General features: G+C 43.4%; 1 protein-coding gene across 1 annotated transcript; it reads right to left on the bottom strand.

Moving 5' to 3' along the window:
* Nucleotides 1–80: 80 nt before the first annotated feature.
* RNF139 (ring finger protein 139) lies at nucleotides 81–7,341 on the bottom strand. Its single transcript, XM_069005449.1, has 2 exons — nucleotides 7,079–7,341; nucleotides 81–2,135 (listed from the first exon to the last, which is right to left on the bottom strand). The coding sequence occupies exons 1-2, from the start codon at nucleotides 7,257–7,259 to the stop codon at nucleotides 325–327; spliced, it is 1,992 nt and encodes a 663-aa protein (XP_068861550.1). The 5' UTR covers nucleotides 7,260–7,341; the 3' UTR covers nucleotides 81–324.
* Between the last annotated feature and the right edge of the window lie 7,221 nt (nucleotides 7,342–14,562).

Genomic DNA, 14,562 nt, shown 5'->3' with positions numbered 1-14,562 from the left:
ATTGTTTGGGGATTACTGGTATTACAGTCTTTGGCACAGCATTATCACTACATCAATTAAAGAGTGTTTTTCCAACCATCTTAAAAACGTGAAAACATTTTATTCCATGTACAATAATGTACATAATTTTAAGGTGGTCATGAAAGAGACCATCAAAAATTAGAGGTATATTTACAGTAGCACACACCACAGTAAACAACCACCATTCACAGACTCAACACTGAGATACTGCTGTTGTGCTTAAGTACAATAACTACAAAGTGATACTTTTATTCTGTTGAAGTCAATCTTAAACAAATACCTCACGGCTTAGTAAAGGACATCTTAATCACCAAGAGAGTTAGAGTCAACATTAAGAGTCTCATTCAAGTGCTGTGCCACACAGTCGCCATCTTCCTCATCACTATCAGAACTGTCATTATCTTCATTTAATTCATTTTCAGCATCAGCAGCTTCTTCTGCAACCCGTACAGGATTTTCATTTGGTGCTACAAACCCGTTGTTGTTAGAGATATTGGCATTTTCTTTGTCCTCAATATACACTTTCTGATGGCACATCGGGCACGTGTCCTGAATGTACAGCCACTTCCGAAGACAAAGTGCATGAAAATAATGGTTGCATGGAGTAATGCGCGCAGAGGTGGTGAACTCGTGGTAGCAAATTGCACAGACATCATCGATTTCATGTAACCGAGCTCCTTTTACCTCTGGAAGCGAGTTGATTTTCTTCACAGCAGTTCGGCGGTTTATAAAAGTCTTCCAGCCATTCTTGGCTTGCAGGTAGATGTTGAAGTACGCGTGCAGACACATCATGCAAGCACGAATCTTGCTTCCCGATTCAAAAACCATTGTGTAAGCTCCATTTCCAAACATGATTACTCCAAATATAAATTCAATAATATTGCCAGTTGAGCGAACATAATAGACATAATCATCAAGTTTTTCCCATAGCACATTATAGTAGCCATCAATCATAAACAATATATAAACAGTGATAGAAACTATTACTTTTAGGCAAAGCTCTACACAGAATGCTGTGACTGCAAAAAGCCAAGTATTTAGTGCATAGTGGTGCCAGAGGATGTAACTGAGCAGAACCGGAAGAATGAAAAGGCAAGCGGAGACAAACAGTACAGGAAAGTGTCTGCGGAACGATGACACATGGGAGGCACTGAGAGACATCAGCACAGGGTCTGTCATTCCATGGATAAAATGCAGGACTGCAGTCAACAAAAGGCACATGTTTCGACTCAGGCGAACTAATCGTTCCTCTGGTTTCAGTCCACTTAAACCAGTCTGCAGAGCCAAAATGAAAAACAAGACGGGTGCTACAAACCCAAGCCTTTTGTCATCCTCATCAGTTGATCCAATGAAGGCCAGGATACCAAGTCCCAAATAATGCGCTATTGAAGAAATGACGGCACTCATGCCCAACACAGTTAAAGTAGAGTCACACCCACTTATGATCAGGCTGCAAATCAGTTCCCAACAGTTATCCCACGATATCAAGAAGAATTTTTCTTCCGTGTTATTTTCAGCCATCTTTACAACATATGTTAATACCACAGCTTGTGCTGTAAGTCTTGTTAGCCAGAAGACACGCAGTACAGCTGGAAACCGGATCCTTTTCCATGTATCTTCCATCAATAGCTGTAATCCGTAAATACGATACATGTGCCTCACCAGCAGATAAACGTATCGTACCGAATAATAGAACCACTTAATTTTCGTCACTAAAATGGCTGTGGTATTTAGTGTCAGAACTAGGCCTGAAATAAAAACAAGTACTTGCCGGACATTTAAAGGTAATTCAACAACCAAGCCAATTACAGGAATCAGTATATCCAGGATGATGAGTTGAGAGTATATGGACTGCATGTTTAGCAATGTAACATATCCGATTCCAAAGGTAAGCTGAAGGATGGAAAGTGCCATCCATAGCGAAGGTCCTTTATGTGGGAAGATCTGAATTCCAAATGCAGCTGTGTAGTAGGCACTGTAGAAGTTTATGTGCAAAGCAGCATAGTAATTCACCAACACTGAAGTTGCAGCCAGCAGAAATGCCGAGGCGATCATGTAGAACTTGAAAAGTGCTCGCTGTTGTAAGACCAGAACAACACTGGATACAAAGACACCTAAAACCAGATTGAAATCATTTAGTTCTCAACAGAAGTTCAACAACAGATTTTAACCTATTAGCTTTGGAGCTACATTTATTTAATGTATCACTTCCCCATTAGTCACTTGTAACTTTGCATTGCCAATGGTGCCCTTTTCAGAGAACAGGCAAGAGGACGAGTTAATCTCTGCATTTAACAGCTGTGCACTACAGCTGTGATGCAAAGCCAGTGCAAGCCCTAAGTCACAATTACTATGAAGTTTGTTGCAGTTTCAGACTAAGAACAGTGACAACTCCCAGCCTTTCAGCCTTAGTCCTGAAATCCAACGGTAGACAAGTTCTAAAAATAAACCCCCAACAGATACAGCATCACCTTTATAAGCAAAGCTAATAAAAAAATAAATGAGTAAAATTTTGTAAGTCCCCTAATTCACTTGAACAAGGCACTCAACTACAGCTCTCCAAGATGGAGTACTAAAGATAAGTAACCAAAACACTTTAGTTACACTCTTTAATGGGAAAATAGTGAAAAATTGCTGTAGTTTGCTGTGGGGAAGGCATTCCTTCTATTTCCCTTCAGTTTGCTTTTATTTCTGGTCACAGTGGCAACAAAGGTCACATGGGGAAGACCTTCCACACCATACAGCTTTTGTGCACAGAATCCAAAACTGCACCAACTGCCTCTTTGCCAATGCCAGTGCAAACTTGTCTGTCTTGTTAGAAGTCAGATTTAGGCCTTGAAATTCCTGTTTGCTAACCTCTCCCTCATAACTGACCATGACCACATCTTGACCGTGACTGGGAAGTTTGCACCTTCCTATGAGAAATACTATCAGAGCAACTGCAGTACTGGGAGTTTGGGATTACATGTCCCTGCAGTAAACTTCTGTAGTGTAATTTATGAATCCCATCGCTGTGTCCTACATAGGTAAGGGCTGTACCCTAAGAGGTGTTAAATTAAATGGCACTTAGCACTAGATCCATTTCCTTAAACAGTTTCTTTTTCAGGAAACACACTGCCTTTATTTTGGACTTCTCAATCAGCTTCCACTCTATGCAACTGCTTTCTTATCCAAACCAGATTGGAGACATTTCAATCTCTACAATTTATATTTGATTCTAAGTTGCTTTCAGTCTCTGTACGAAAACCAATGCAATCACCAGTAATCCTCTTTCTACTGGAGGACAGCATTGGTCTTTTCTGACGATTGTAGTTTAGGTTGTTCTAAATCCACCATAATCAAGTGTTTAAAAGATATTTAAGCCATAGTCTCTTGATTATGAGAATAAATTCTTTGAAACAGCATTTGATTCTACCAATAGCGTGACCACTGCTTGTATAAAGAAAAACAACAACAGCAACTAAACACACACAATATACAAAAAAAATCCCTCCAAAGCATGGAGAACCGAGAAGAAGGGAGAGGATCAACATGAATCAACTGCAAAAGGCAGGCTACAAATAGTTATTAATACACCTCAACAATATTCCTTGCCAGCAGCACTGGCTGATACAAACACATTCTCCTTGATTAATCATTAATCTGGTAACCTTGTGAAATGGACTGAGGAAAAGCCTCTATCAGTTTTCAGAAATTCCCTTGCATTGTAGCTCAGTTCTTCTAGGAAAAGCTGAGTATTTGTTACATGCAGCACTTCTTACAAAATAAGCTTGACAGTTGCCTTGTCATCTTAACCACCACAAACATCTTTAGGAGAGCCAGTACTGCTGACGAGTTTGTAGCTTTTGTCTTTTCTCAGAAGTCACAGAAAAGGCTCACATGCCTGTACAAGGTCGTTATTTATGTAATTCTGATCATTTGAGCCAAAGGAGATGCATTTTGCACTAAGCAGGCTGCTCTGAAACACGCCTTAACAAAACCTATTTTTGTGTCTTGCAGTGGCAGTAACAGGCCTGTATTTAGCTACTGCAGGTCATCTTAAAACACTGACGTTTCACATGCAAGACACATCTCTAAAAACAGTACAACAGTGAATCAATAGAGCTTGTCCTACTGGTTCCTCTGAAGAGGGACTAACAAAAAGTACATCATACCTCTGTTAACACTTGTGGGGAAAAGTCAGGACTCACTGAAGGTGACTCAAAAGACTGTAAGAGGTAACAAATCTCAGAAGGGGTAGTGAGCACTCCTTTCCCCCATCTCCATTTATGACACTCAGTCCACCTCAACAGAAGACTTTGCCCTTGCCCCCTGCCCATCCCCCTTTTCCCTCCAAAACAGTTAAGTCTTTTTCCATTTTCTCTCTGCTAGGAAATGCTGCAGTTCCTCGTTTGGTAAGGTTTGTCTCTCCACTCATCTTTACTGTTTCCACCTGTGCCACCCCATTGCCAACTGTCCCAGTATGGCCTCCAAACACAGCACTGAACCAAACCATGCTGCGCTTAACTTTTAAAATAATTTCTTGTGTTAAAATGAATGTCTCCCTCTCATTTTTTTTCCTTTAAATCCTGAGTTTTGTCAGTATCTTTATAGTAACCCACTGCTAAGGATTTGACTTTCAATCCCTTGCAGGGAACAATCACTTTTACACATCAGCATTTCATTCATGTGGAACTGCCAAACTATTGTTCCCTAGCTCCAGTAATTCTATTTACTTCCACATCTTTCTGCAGACTCAAGTATTTATAGTACCCTTCTCAAAACTCAGTGTCCTCAATGAGGAGGGACTGCTGTCTGAGGTGACAGTCACTCCTGGGGGTAGTGGTTCTGCTGGAACTGAGATACTTAAACCCAATGGAAAGATACGAAAAATAAACATTGCACTGGGGACAAAGCAAGGTTAATCAAAAAGATGAAAGGGAAAACATGCTCCAGCTGTGGAAGTTGGTTCTGTGCTCTGTATAACTATTTACTTCCGTAGAAAGCGATGGAAGAACCAGACCAAGGAATCCTGCTGTAAAACTTTGTAACACCCACACAGATCTGTATTAACATTCCTGAAGAGCTGTACTTCCAGAATATTTCAGAATTGTTTAACATCACCCCCAAAAGTCATCAATCTCTCCAGAGCTCCAGTCTTCATATCTGGTGGACAGGTTGTCCATTTCTCCTGTGCTAAACAATACCGTACTATGGGAAAAGTTTGGAACGGTACTTCAAAGTCTGCAAATGGTAAGTCAAAGGACATTTTCTCACTATTTAAACACAGAATGATCCAAAATAACTATCACTTTCCTAACAGCAGCAAAAACCCAACCCTGCAATCCTTAAATTCAGATGAGAAAAAAAATAGATGCAAAAGCACTCTGTTATCTGAACCACATGGAAGGTGTTTAAGATCATCTTCAAGTGGCTACATTTTTATCTTTTCTTCAGTTTTGGAAAGCCAAGAACCACCGACCCCTTTTCTAAATGTTCAAGATCAGTTTCTTGGCATAAAACATTCCCAAAGCTTTTTTGCAGAAGGCAAAAATTACCCACTTCTTAGAAAAGTGTTCATATAAATGCAAACCTCAAAAGTGGCTTAATTTGTTAATCCCAGTATCACACACTTAAGGGATATCATTGAATAACACATCCACCACTCATTTACACAGGTGGGATTAAATTCAAGGCTCTTCCTACAGCACCTGGATCATATGATGAAGAACTCCTAAAATGAAGTTGGTGAGGCACTGCAATGTCATTTTTTAAAAAAAGGAATTATCACTGGGAAGTACTCTTAGCAATTCCATAGGTGTTGAACAAAAGGTCAAGAAAATGGGAAGCAGGGAGGAAGAACCCCTGCTCCCCATTCCGGAGCTGCCGATACCCGCGGTACAGCAGGCAAAGGAGACAACTTAGGGCCTCCTCAGCTTTGCTTCTCATGTGAGCAGCGACTTCTCCTGGCACTCTTTACCAAAGCAATAATAATAAAAAACATAAAAATACAATAAATGTAAAAAACCAAAATAAAACGCTACGTTTTGTTACCTCCTCCCTTTGCTCTACTCTGACCTGCTGTCTTGCTATAGATTATTTTTTACTTTTTCCCCTCTGCTCCTCGACTTGTTTGATGCAGTCACACCACACTTCTCACTATGCACATTTCCTTTAACCTGCTCGCCTCTGCTTCCTGCCTCAAAAGCTGTACTGCCTATTTCCTTCCTGTTTTTCTTCTACTATAAACATCAAATAAAACTTAAAATCCATCTGTCTTAGGCCTGCAAAAAAACCCAAACAACAACTTGATGTGTTTTGTGTTTTCCTTCCTGCCTCAGGATCGCCAGCTCCAAAATTTGAAACACAGCACAATATCACCTGTACAGCAGTTCAGAAACGGGACTCCCACTAAGCCGAGGCTATGTAAGAACCCAAGAAAACGATATTGAAAACAGTATCGCCTAGTTATACCCGTCACTTTCATCCTTCATGCCGGGAAACAAAGCTTGAAAATAACCATTGGCAAGTTTCAGAAGGCTTCCCTTTCCCCTGGGAACCAAATTCCCTGCATTTCTGAACTGCTGTTGCAAAAATAAGGCTTTAACAACGTATTTCAGGAAGACATCACACTATACAAAGTGTTTTTAAAAAACACATTAACCCCCTATACCCGCTAAGTCACATGTTTTCCGCCCTGGAAGCCCCCAGAGTAGGAGGGGGGGTCACAGCCCCGAGCCCTCTCCGGGTCCTTGCACCGTTACGGGGACGGGAAGAGGCGGAAGGAGCCGGGGATGGATCGGGGGGTGAATCGGGCCCGGAGCGGGGCACGACGGGGCGAGGTGACGATCCAGCCCGGGCAGTCGAGAGCAGGGGCTCGGGGGTGGCAGAGAAGAACCAGTGAGGACGGAAATCAGGGACGGGGGAAGGGGAGAGACGGGCCGCGACAGCAGCAACAGCCAGGCGGCGGGTGAGGGGCGGGGGGCGGCGGCGGCCGCGCCGTGCCCGCGGCTGTGAGCGGGGCCGGCGGGGCACGGTCCGTGTCTCTCGGGAGGGGGAGGAAGGGAAGGTGTCTCACCCAGCAGCCGCAGCAGCGCGCCCAGCAGCGCAGCGCTCACGGAGCCGCCCGGCAGCGGGGCCGAGTTGAAAATGGCGTCGATGAGGAACAGGCTCGGCACCCGCAGCGCGACCTCCAGCCCGGCCCGCAGCCGCGGGCCCAGCCGCAGCCGGGGCAGCCGCGGAGGGCCCGGGGCCGCCATGCCCTGCGCGGGAGGGGCAGGCGGGCCGCCTCTCCCGCCGCTGGAGGAGCGGAGGGGGCGGGAGCGAAGAAAGGGAGGGAGGGAGGGATGAAGGAAGGGAAGGAGGGCGGCCGGGAGCCGCTACCGCCCCGCGCCCGCCGCCGGGCCCGCCCGGCTGTCCCGCGCCGCCGCCTCCATGATCCTGCGCGCGCCCGCGGCAGCGCCACCCGCCGGCCCGGGGGCGGGGCCACGCCGAGGGAGGCGCATGCGCAGCACCACCCCTGCCCCGCGCGGGGGCGCGGCCCCACCTCGGGGGTTCCAGGATCGCTTGGGTTCGGGAAAAGCGCGGAGCCGCGGAGGCCGGGCCGGGGCTGGACAGGGCCGCGTCAGCTGCAGCACGGCACTGAGCGCCGCCTCCAGTCTTTCCTTAAGCACCGCCAGGGACGCCAGCACCTCCCTGGGCAGCCCATTCCAATGTCTCATCAACCTGTCTCTGAAAAACTCTGATGTCCAACCTAAACCTCCCCTGGCGCAGCTTGAGGCCATTTCCTCTCATCCTGTCGCTGGTTGCCAGGGAGAAAACACCGACCCGCAACTGGCTGTAACCTCCTTTTAGGGGGTTGTAGAAAGCTATAAGATCCCCCTGCGATCTCCTTTTCTCCAGGCTAAACACCCCCAGCAACCTCAGCTGCTCCTGGTGCTCCGGACCCTTCACCAGCTCTGTTGCCCTTATCGGACACACTCCAGCCCCGCAATGTCCTTCTTGAATTGAGGGGCCAGAGCTGGACACAGCAGTGATGTTGTGACTGCACCACCGAGTACAAAAGGACAGTCACTGCCCTGGTCCTGCTGGTCACACTGCTCCTGATACAATCCAGGATGCCATTGGCCTCCTTGCCCACCTGGGCACACGCTGGCTCAAATGGTGGGATGGCAGTGGGCCTGGTCCCATGAGCGCTTTGGCCCCTCATTTCCCCAAAGTGCCCCTAAAGCCCAACCTCATCACTGGAATCCTCTGCCAGCCGTAAAGAGGTGCATTCGTGGTGCAGCCCCTCGGGAGGGGTCAGCCCCGTGTCCCCCATCCCGCAGCACTTCTCATGGCTGCAGCTTTGCCCTGTGCTCTCTGGGGATGTTGGAGCACTCGGTACTGTCCAGGGCTGTCAGGGAATTGTGCAGCCTGAAGGACTATTGGGCTTTAATCAGAATTCTCAGTTCTCTTGAGTGGGATGCACAAGACCTGTCTTAGCCAACGCATAACCATAGGTAAGGGTCAGAGGAAAAAAGGCATTTTCCTTTCCAATGCTTTCTCCTTCCTCATGCATTATCACAGAAGCCACAGATACAAGGACATTTGGAAACTTCGATCTGCCTTGATTTTTCATCAAGAACTGTAGCAATGGGACAAGGAGTAATGGGTACGAATTGAAAGAGGAACAATTTAGGGTAGACATTAAGAAGAAATTTTTCACTGTGAGGGTGGTGAGACACTGGAACAGGTTCCCCAGGGAGGTTGTGGCTGCCCCAACCCTGTCAGTGTTCAAAGCCAGGTTGGTTGGGGCTCTGAGCAACCTGGTCTAGTGGAAGGTGTCCCTGTCCATGGCAGCGCAGGTTAGAACTAGATGATCTTTAAGGTCCGTTCCAACCCCTTTAACATTCTATGATTGCATGATTTTTACCAAATAAAAAAAAAGATTACTAAATTGAAAGCAATGTGTAACAATGTTAGCCTGTCTGAAACTGGGACATTTCCCACCTCATCCCTTGTGGGAATTAAAAGCAAGTTCCAGGACACAACCAAGATGGGCTTGTGAGCCTATTGGCATCTGCCACGCTGCAATTTCCCACCAGTGTCTGCCTCCTGCTTCACCTGGTGGGGCTCAGCCTTTGCATGAACCTCATTTGTCCATGGCTTAAGCCCTTGGAAGCCTTTCTATTGTTTCCAAAGGGGTTTGGATCAGACCATAACTGTATTGCACAGGAATTTTCTAAGCAATGCCCCAGCTAACAAAGCCAGAAATGCTGCCAGATTGCTAAAGGATTGTATTACAAAATCCATGGACATGGACGAAGTGCATGTTTTAATCACATGCTGAAAGGCATAACTCTGACCTAGTAAGTCTCCCCACGCCAAATAATAGAGGTCAGTTTAAAATGTGAAAACATTTGAATATGGCTGAATCACAGTAATTCAGACTTGCCTGAATCATTTTACTACTCAACTGAGTATAAAGCTGCTGAATGTAAATAACAATATTTGATTTGAAATGAAAAGCAATGTAAATCAAGCACATCAGAGTACTTGATAATTCCCAGTAATCCATATGAAAATATTAATTTATGTGAGGTGTAATGTCAAGAAATAAACAACTTAAAGCAATATTTATGGAAATGGAATTCCCTGACCTCCCAAAGCCCTTTCAACTTCATTTAATATTCTCATCTGTAAAGAGGATCTTAAATCTATTTTTGCAGTACAGGCTTCAGGATCAGAGGCAATGCTGTAGTACATATTTATATTGCTTTAAGGACATGGATTAAATGGAACCCATTAAGTGGATTTTCAGGTTTAAATACATGCATTTACTGGCATATTTTACAGATATTATTTGGGCACAGATATCTGCAAATTACTTTGTGCACAAACACTTCCAGGTTGCAAACATTCCAGAAATCCTAGTGTTAGTAAGGTGTATCAGATCAAATGAGTACATGTTTTACACAAGTTTTTCAGAAAACTTCTTTCTGTTAGGACTCCTACTTTTGATTTCAGTTCAGTTTTAAAAAAGTAAATCTAAACTGGATTATCAGGCACATGGGATGCAGGATGATGACATCTACTGGATATGTTTCATTTTGCAATTTGTGCTACCTAGTTTCAAATGTGGAATAATAAACCAAATTCAGCATTGTTACACAAGCAAACCTCTCCTGAATTCACTTCAGTCAAAGACACAAGTGCAGGAAAATTTGGCAAAACATTTCGAGAGTTAAATGCAGTCTCAACTTCTTTGTATATTTGGGGGTTAAATACTGTTCCCAGTACATTTATATTAATTCACGCACACAAAAATAATTCCTTGGTTGAGGAATTCTTCAATTTCTCATTCATAACTACCATAGAAATTAAGAAGAAAGCTGCTTTATTTGTCTGTATAGGTGAATTGCTAAGGGGAAATAGTCCTGGCTCCAGATGAAAGTTGTTCCCTGTAGTATCACTGGGACTGGGACCGGGTGTACCTGCCCTGACTTGGTGTCAGGCATGAGGCCCACACCCATGACATGGCAGCACAAAAGAACAAGCCCTGGGGAGCTGTTTCATAATAAATTAGAACTTGAAATTCAAAAATATTTTCAGAATAACTTAATACACTTCCTGTATGAGGCTGAGTCAGACAGATGCAGATCAGTCTATTTCAATAACAAGTCACTGGAATTCTTTGACCTTCTTTACTGTATGTGGCAGAAGGCTGGGTTCTGCTCTGTCATGTAAAAATTATTTTGGGGGCATTTTTGATAGGTCAGAATTCCTATGATTTTTTTCAAAAGCTGTTAACATTTTTCCGTCTGATATTTTTAGAACAAGAGGAACTGCATAAATACAGATTATCAGCTGTATATGTCACATGCCTTGAATTAACTGGACATAAGGGAATCTTTATTATCTTCAGGAAAGGTAGAACAGCCTATTTTCTATATCAGTGCGCTGAGACCATGCTTAGGGGCTGTGCCCATATATTATGGCCAAACCTAAACCCATCTTTTAGCTAAACTTTAGATTTCTTAAAACTCCCCCATTTGCTTAAATGCTCTCATTATCCCTTCGAGCCAAAGGTTTTATTGGATTAATGCAAGAGCTCACATCAGATAGTGAAAAATCACATGGTCTTGCAAAAATCACATTTTCATAATTAAAAAAGAATAAAAATGCAGGGAAGGTTTTAAGAGGATTGGCGCTTTTTTTTCCTAACTACAAGATCCTGAAAAGCTAAATACACATGATACCTTTGCCTTGAAATACGCTGTGTAAATTTAGCCTGATTTAGTAACTGTAATTTTTGTAAGAATGAAAACACTTGGCTCCTAAGGAAAACAGTGCAAACATGCATATCAAAACTGTGTTTTAGTTTGCAGTGTATGTAGCAATCCATTAACCATTCCCAAATTTCATTTCTCCTTCCCAGAGACCTTTTGTGGTGAATTCCCTGATATCATACTGGATTCCTCATGTAACACTAAAGCCCTGTGCAATGTATCTTTCATTTTGTTGTAATAGTTTTTCATTACCATCACTAAGGATGCCTGTATTTTGGACTGAAACAAAACCCAAAGACTCATGAAAGGAACCTAACGTGGATTTTCTTCTCCTAGGATGTTATTCTTGCATTAAATAGACTGATCTGCATTTTTTAAAAGCCAAATATCAGTGTTTTATTACTGTAGGTTTTGGTGGATTCAGCAGGCAGCTGTGCCTTGGTGGAGCAGCTCTTTGTCTCCTACAGAGAACAGCCTTGCCCTCAGCTCTGCCCGGCTGCAGCAGCGTCCTGGCGCTGTCGCCGTGAGCACCTGGGACAGCAAAGTGCCAGCTCAGGCACAAAGATGCACAGGCTCTCCTGCATCTCTTGTGTTCGGTGTAGACAGACTTGCATGTGTGGCACTGCCAATGCAGTAATGGCAAAACATTTAAAGATTAACATATTGCTGTAACATATTAAAGTTCAATGGAAATGATTTACACTCATGTGAGTATTTTTAATATTATTATTGAAGACACCAATAGTCTTTACCCAAGAATAGTCTGTATCTGTGTCTTCTTCTGAAGAGAAAAAAGCAAATCAAGGTAGCATGTGAAAAGCTAAGCTAAAACCTGTAAATATAGTTATTGACTTAGGGGCCTTTTGAATATATTAATAATTTCCCTGCAAAAATTAACGTGATTAAGATTAGTTATTAAGTTTGGGTTTTATTCCTTCTCTACAGCTAAATGCCATGGGCTTAGATAGCATTTCTTAAAGGATGCTAAGAAGAAAGAAATTTACTTATGGTTAATATGTAGCTAACCAAATTGTAATAACTTGTTTGTGTGAAGGATTGATTTTAATTTCTCATCTGTGTGATGTGACAATGTCTGTAACATATGAGCACTGCATCAGGCTCTGGGGTCTGCAACACAAGAATGACATGGACCTGTTGGAGTGAGTCCAGAGGAGGCCATCAAGATGATCCAAGGCATGGAGTACCTCTCCTATGAGGAAAGCTTGAGGGAGTTGGTTTTGTTCAGTCTGGAAAACAGAGGCCTTTGGGGTGACCTGACTGTGGCCTTGCAATACCTGAAAGGAACTACAGAAAAGATGGAGAGGGACTTTTTGAAAGGACATCCAGTGACAGGACAAAGGGGAGCGGCTTCAATCGGAAAGAAGGTGGGTTTAGATAAGGTAATAGGAAGAAATTCTCTACTTTGAGGGTGGTGAGGCACTGGCACAGGTTACCCAGAGAAATTGTGGATGCCTCATCCCTGGAAGTGTTCAAGGCCAGGTTGGTTGGGGCTCTGAGCAACATGGCCTAGTGAAAGGTATTCCTGTCTGCAGCAGGGAAATTGGAACTCGGGTGAGCTTTAAGGTCCCTTCCAACTCAGGCCATTCTGCCATCTGATCTAGAATCATGATTCCATGATTCTATGACTCTGTTCCCCTTAGTGGAGCATGGTGTTATTATGTGTGTTATTTGAAGAGTGCTCATTTGGAAAGCTCAAAGTGCCCAAAGATTTTTCTGCCTTGACAAGGCAAGGCAGGTGCTGGAGAGTCAAAGCACATGGACAACCCTTGGGTCATCGCTGACAAGAGAAAAGAATAACCTACAAGTGCATTATCTGCAAGCCAATGAGAAGAACCTCTTAATTCTGTAATTTTCTCATAGTCCTAGAATAACAAATTTTTCATTCTTATTAAAGTAAATGATTGCTAAGAAATGTGTTAGACCTTGCTGGTTATGGCTTTACAATTTTCTACTGAACAAAACTGCACAGACAAAGAGCCTTTGGCTTTTGCCTTCTATGAAAATAAAAAGGGGCTAAGAGGACAAATTTTATTAACAGTTGCTTGTTGGCACATTCTCATTTCCTAACTCTGACCAGCATACTTAGCAAGGAGACAAGAAAGAGAGAGACAAGGAATATGTCTCAGGACTGCAGCCCCCTTCCCGCATCTGTCCTGCTCCAGAAGGGATGTACTGGTGGACAGCTCCATGTGGCTGCCAGCCAGGGCTTTGCTCAGCTCCTGCCCGAGGCACCATGCTCAGGGCAGCACTCCCCTCTGGCTTCCTCGGCTCCACATCCCCTCTCTGCTGGGGCTCTGGGGGATGCACCACTTAAGATCGTTCCTCCCAGATCCCTCCTGATCCGTGTTGTTGTTCTTTTGTTTTCCAAGCCCTAAATGGAGAAATGTCTGTCTTTCCTAAGTCTCCACACACACATTGCAGCTCCTGCTGCAGAGATTTGCCTTCCTTCCCAGAGCTGCTGACTCCCTATTCCAGGCCTGATTTGAAGGCATAACTAAGCAAGCAAAAAACAAAAGAATAAATAAAGATCCTTTTTATTTTTTTTTCATTATTGTCATGTATTCCTTTGTCTTCTGCCATGGTTTTTGAGTGTTTGAGTGCATCTTGCTTGAGACAGGCAGTATTATGTGCTTGCCTGTTGGGTATCATCCCCTTTCTTAGTGGTTTTCCCAGCCCCCTAATCCTGTTATTAATCCACAGTAGAAAAGACAGCATGCTTTCCTACAAATTGCATGCTCAGTAAAAACAAGTCTAGAATGTTAAAGTAGTAAAATATATTAAAAGTATATCAGACTAGATGCTAGAAATTTGTCCTAGGAATTAATATTCATTATAATTCTAATATTTCTCTATTTTAACATTAATTTCTGTTCTGTATCTGTTCTTGGCTATTACTTCTTGTTATAGAATTTCAGTATCTATTTGTTCAAAGAAAAATGTGTCTGCTAAAACTGGCAGGAAGCTGGAACACCCTGACAGCTGGTGCAGCTCATTTTTTCAATTGTCAGACAGCAGCTCAGAAATGGTGTGCCTGAGAGGGAGAAATGATTGGGATATTTTGTGTGGAGCACATGGAAAAGCACATGCTGCCATCATAGCAGTTTCTCTGACCTCAGCCATGCTTTGTGTTAGGCAGCTGTACATATAAGAAATAAAATGCAGACCTAGTGTTAATTTTAAAATTCATTAATGAAAATTTTCCCTTTGAAATGACAAATTAAATAACAGCTGCACATATAGAACCTTGCACTATATGTCAGTTTTTGTAATT

The sequence above is a fragment of the Aphelocoma coerulescens genome, chromosome 2 (genome assembly GCF_041296385.1).
Source record: "Aphelocoma coerulescens isolate FSJ_1873_10779 chromosome 2, UR_Acoe_1.0, whole genome shotgun sequence".
NCBI classification, from domain to species: Eukaryota; Metazoa; Chordata; class Aves; order Passeriformes; family Corvidae; genus Aphelocoma; species Aphelocoma coerulescens.
The sequence above is the reverse complement of the archived record's forward strand: the minus strand, read 5'-3'. Positions and strand labels throughout refer to the sequence as shown.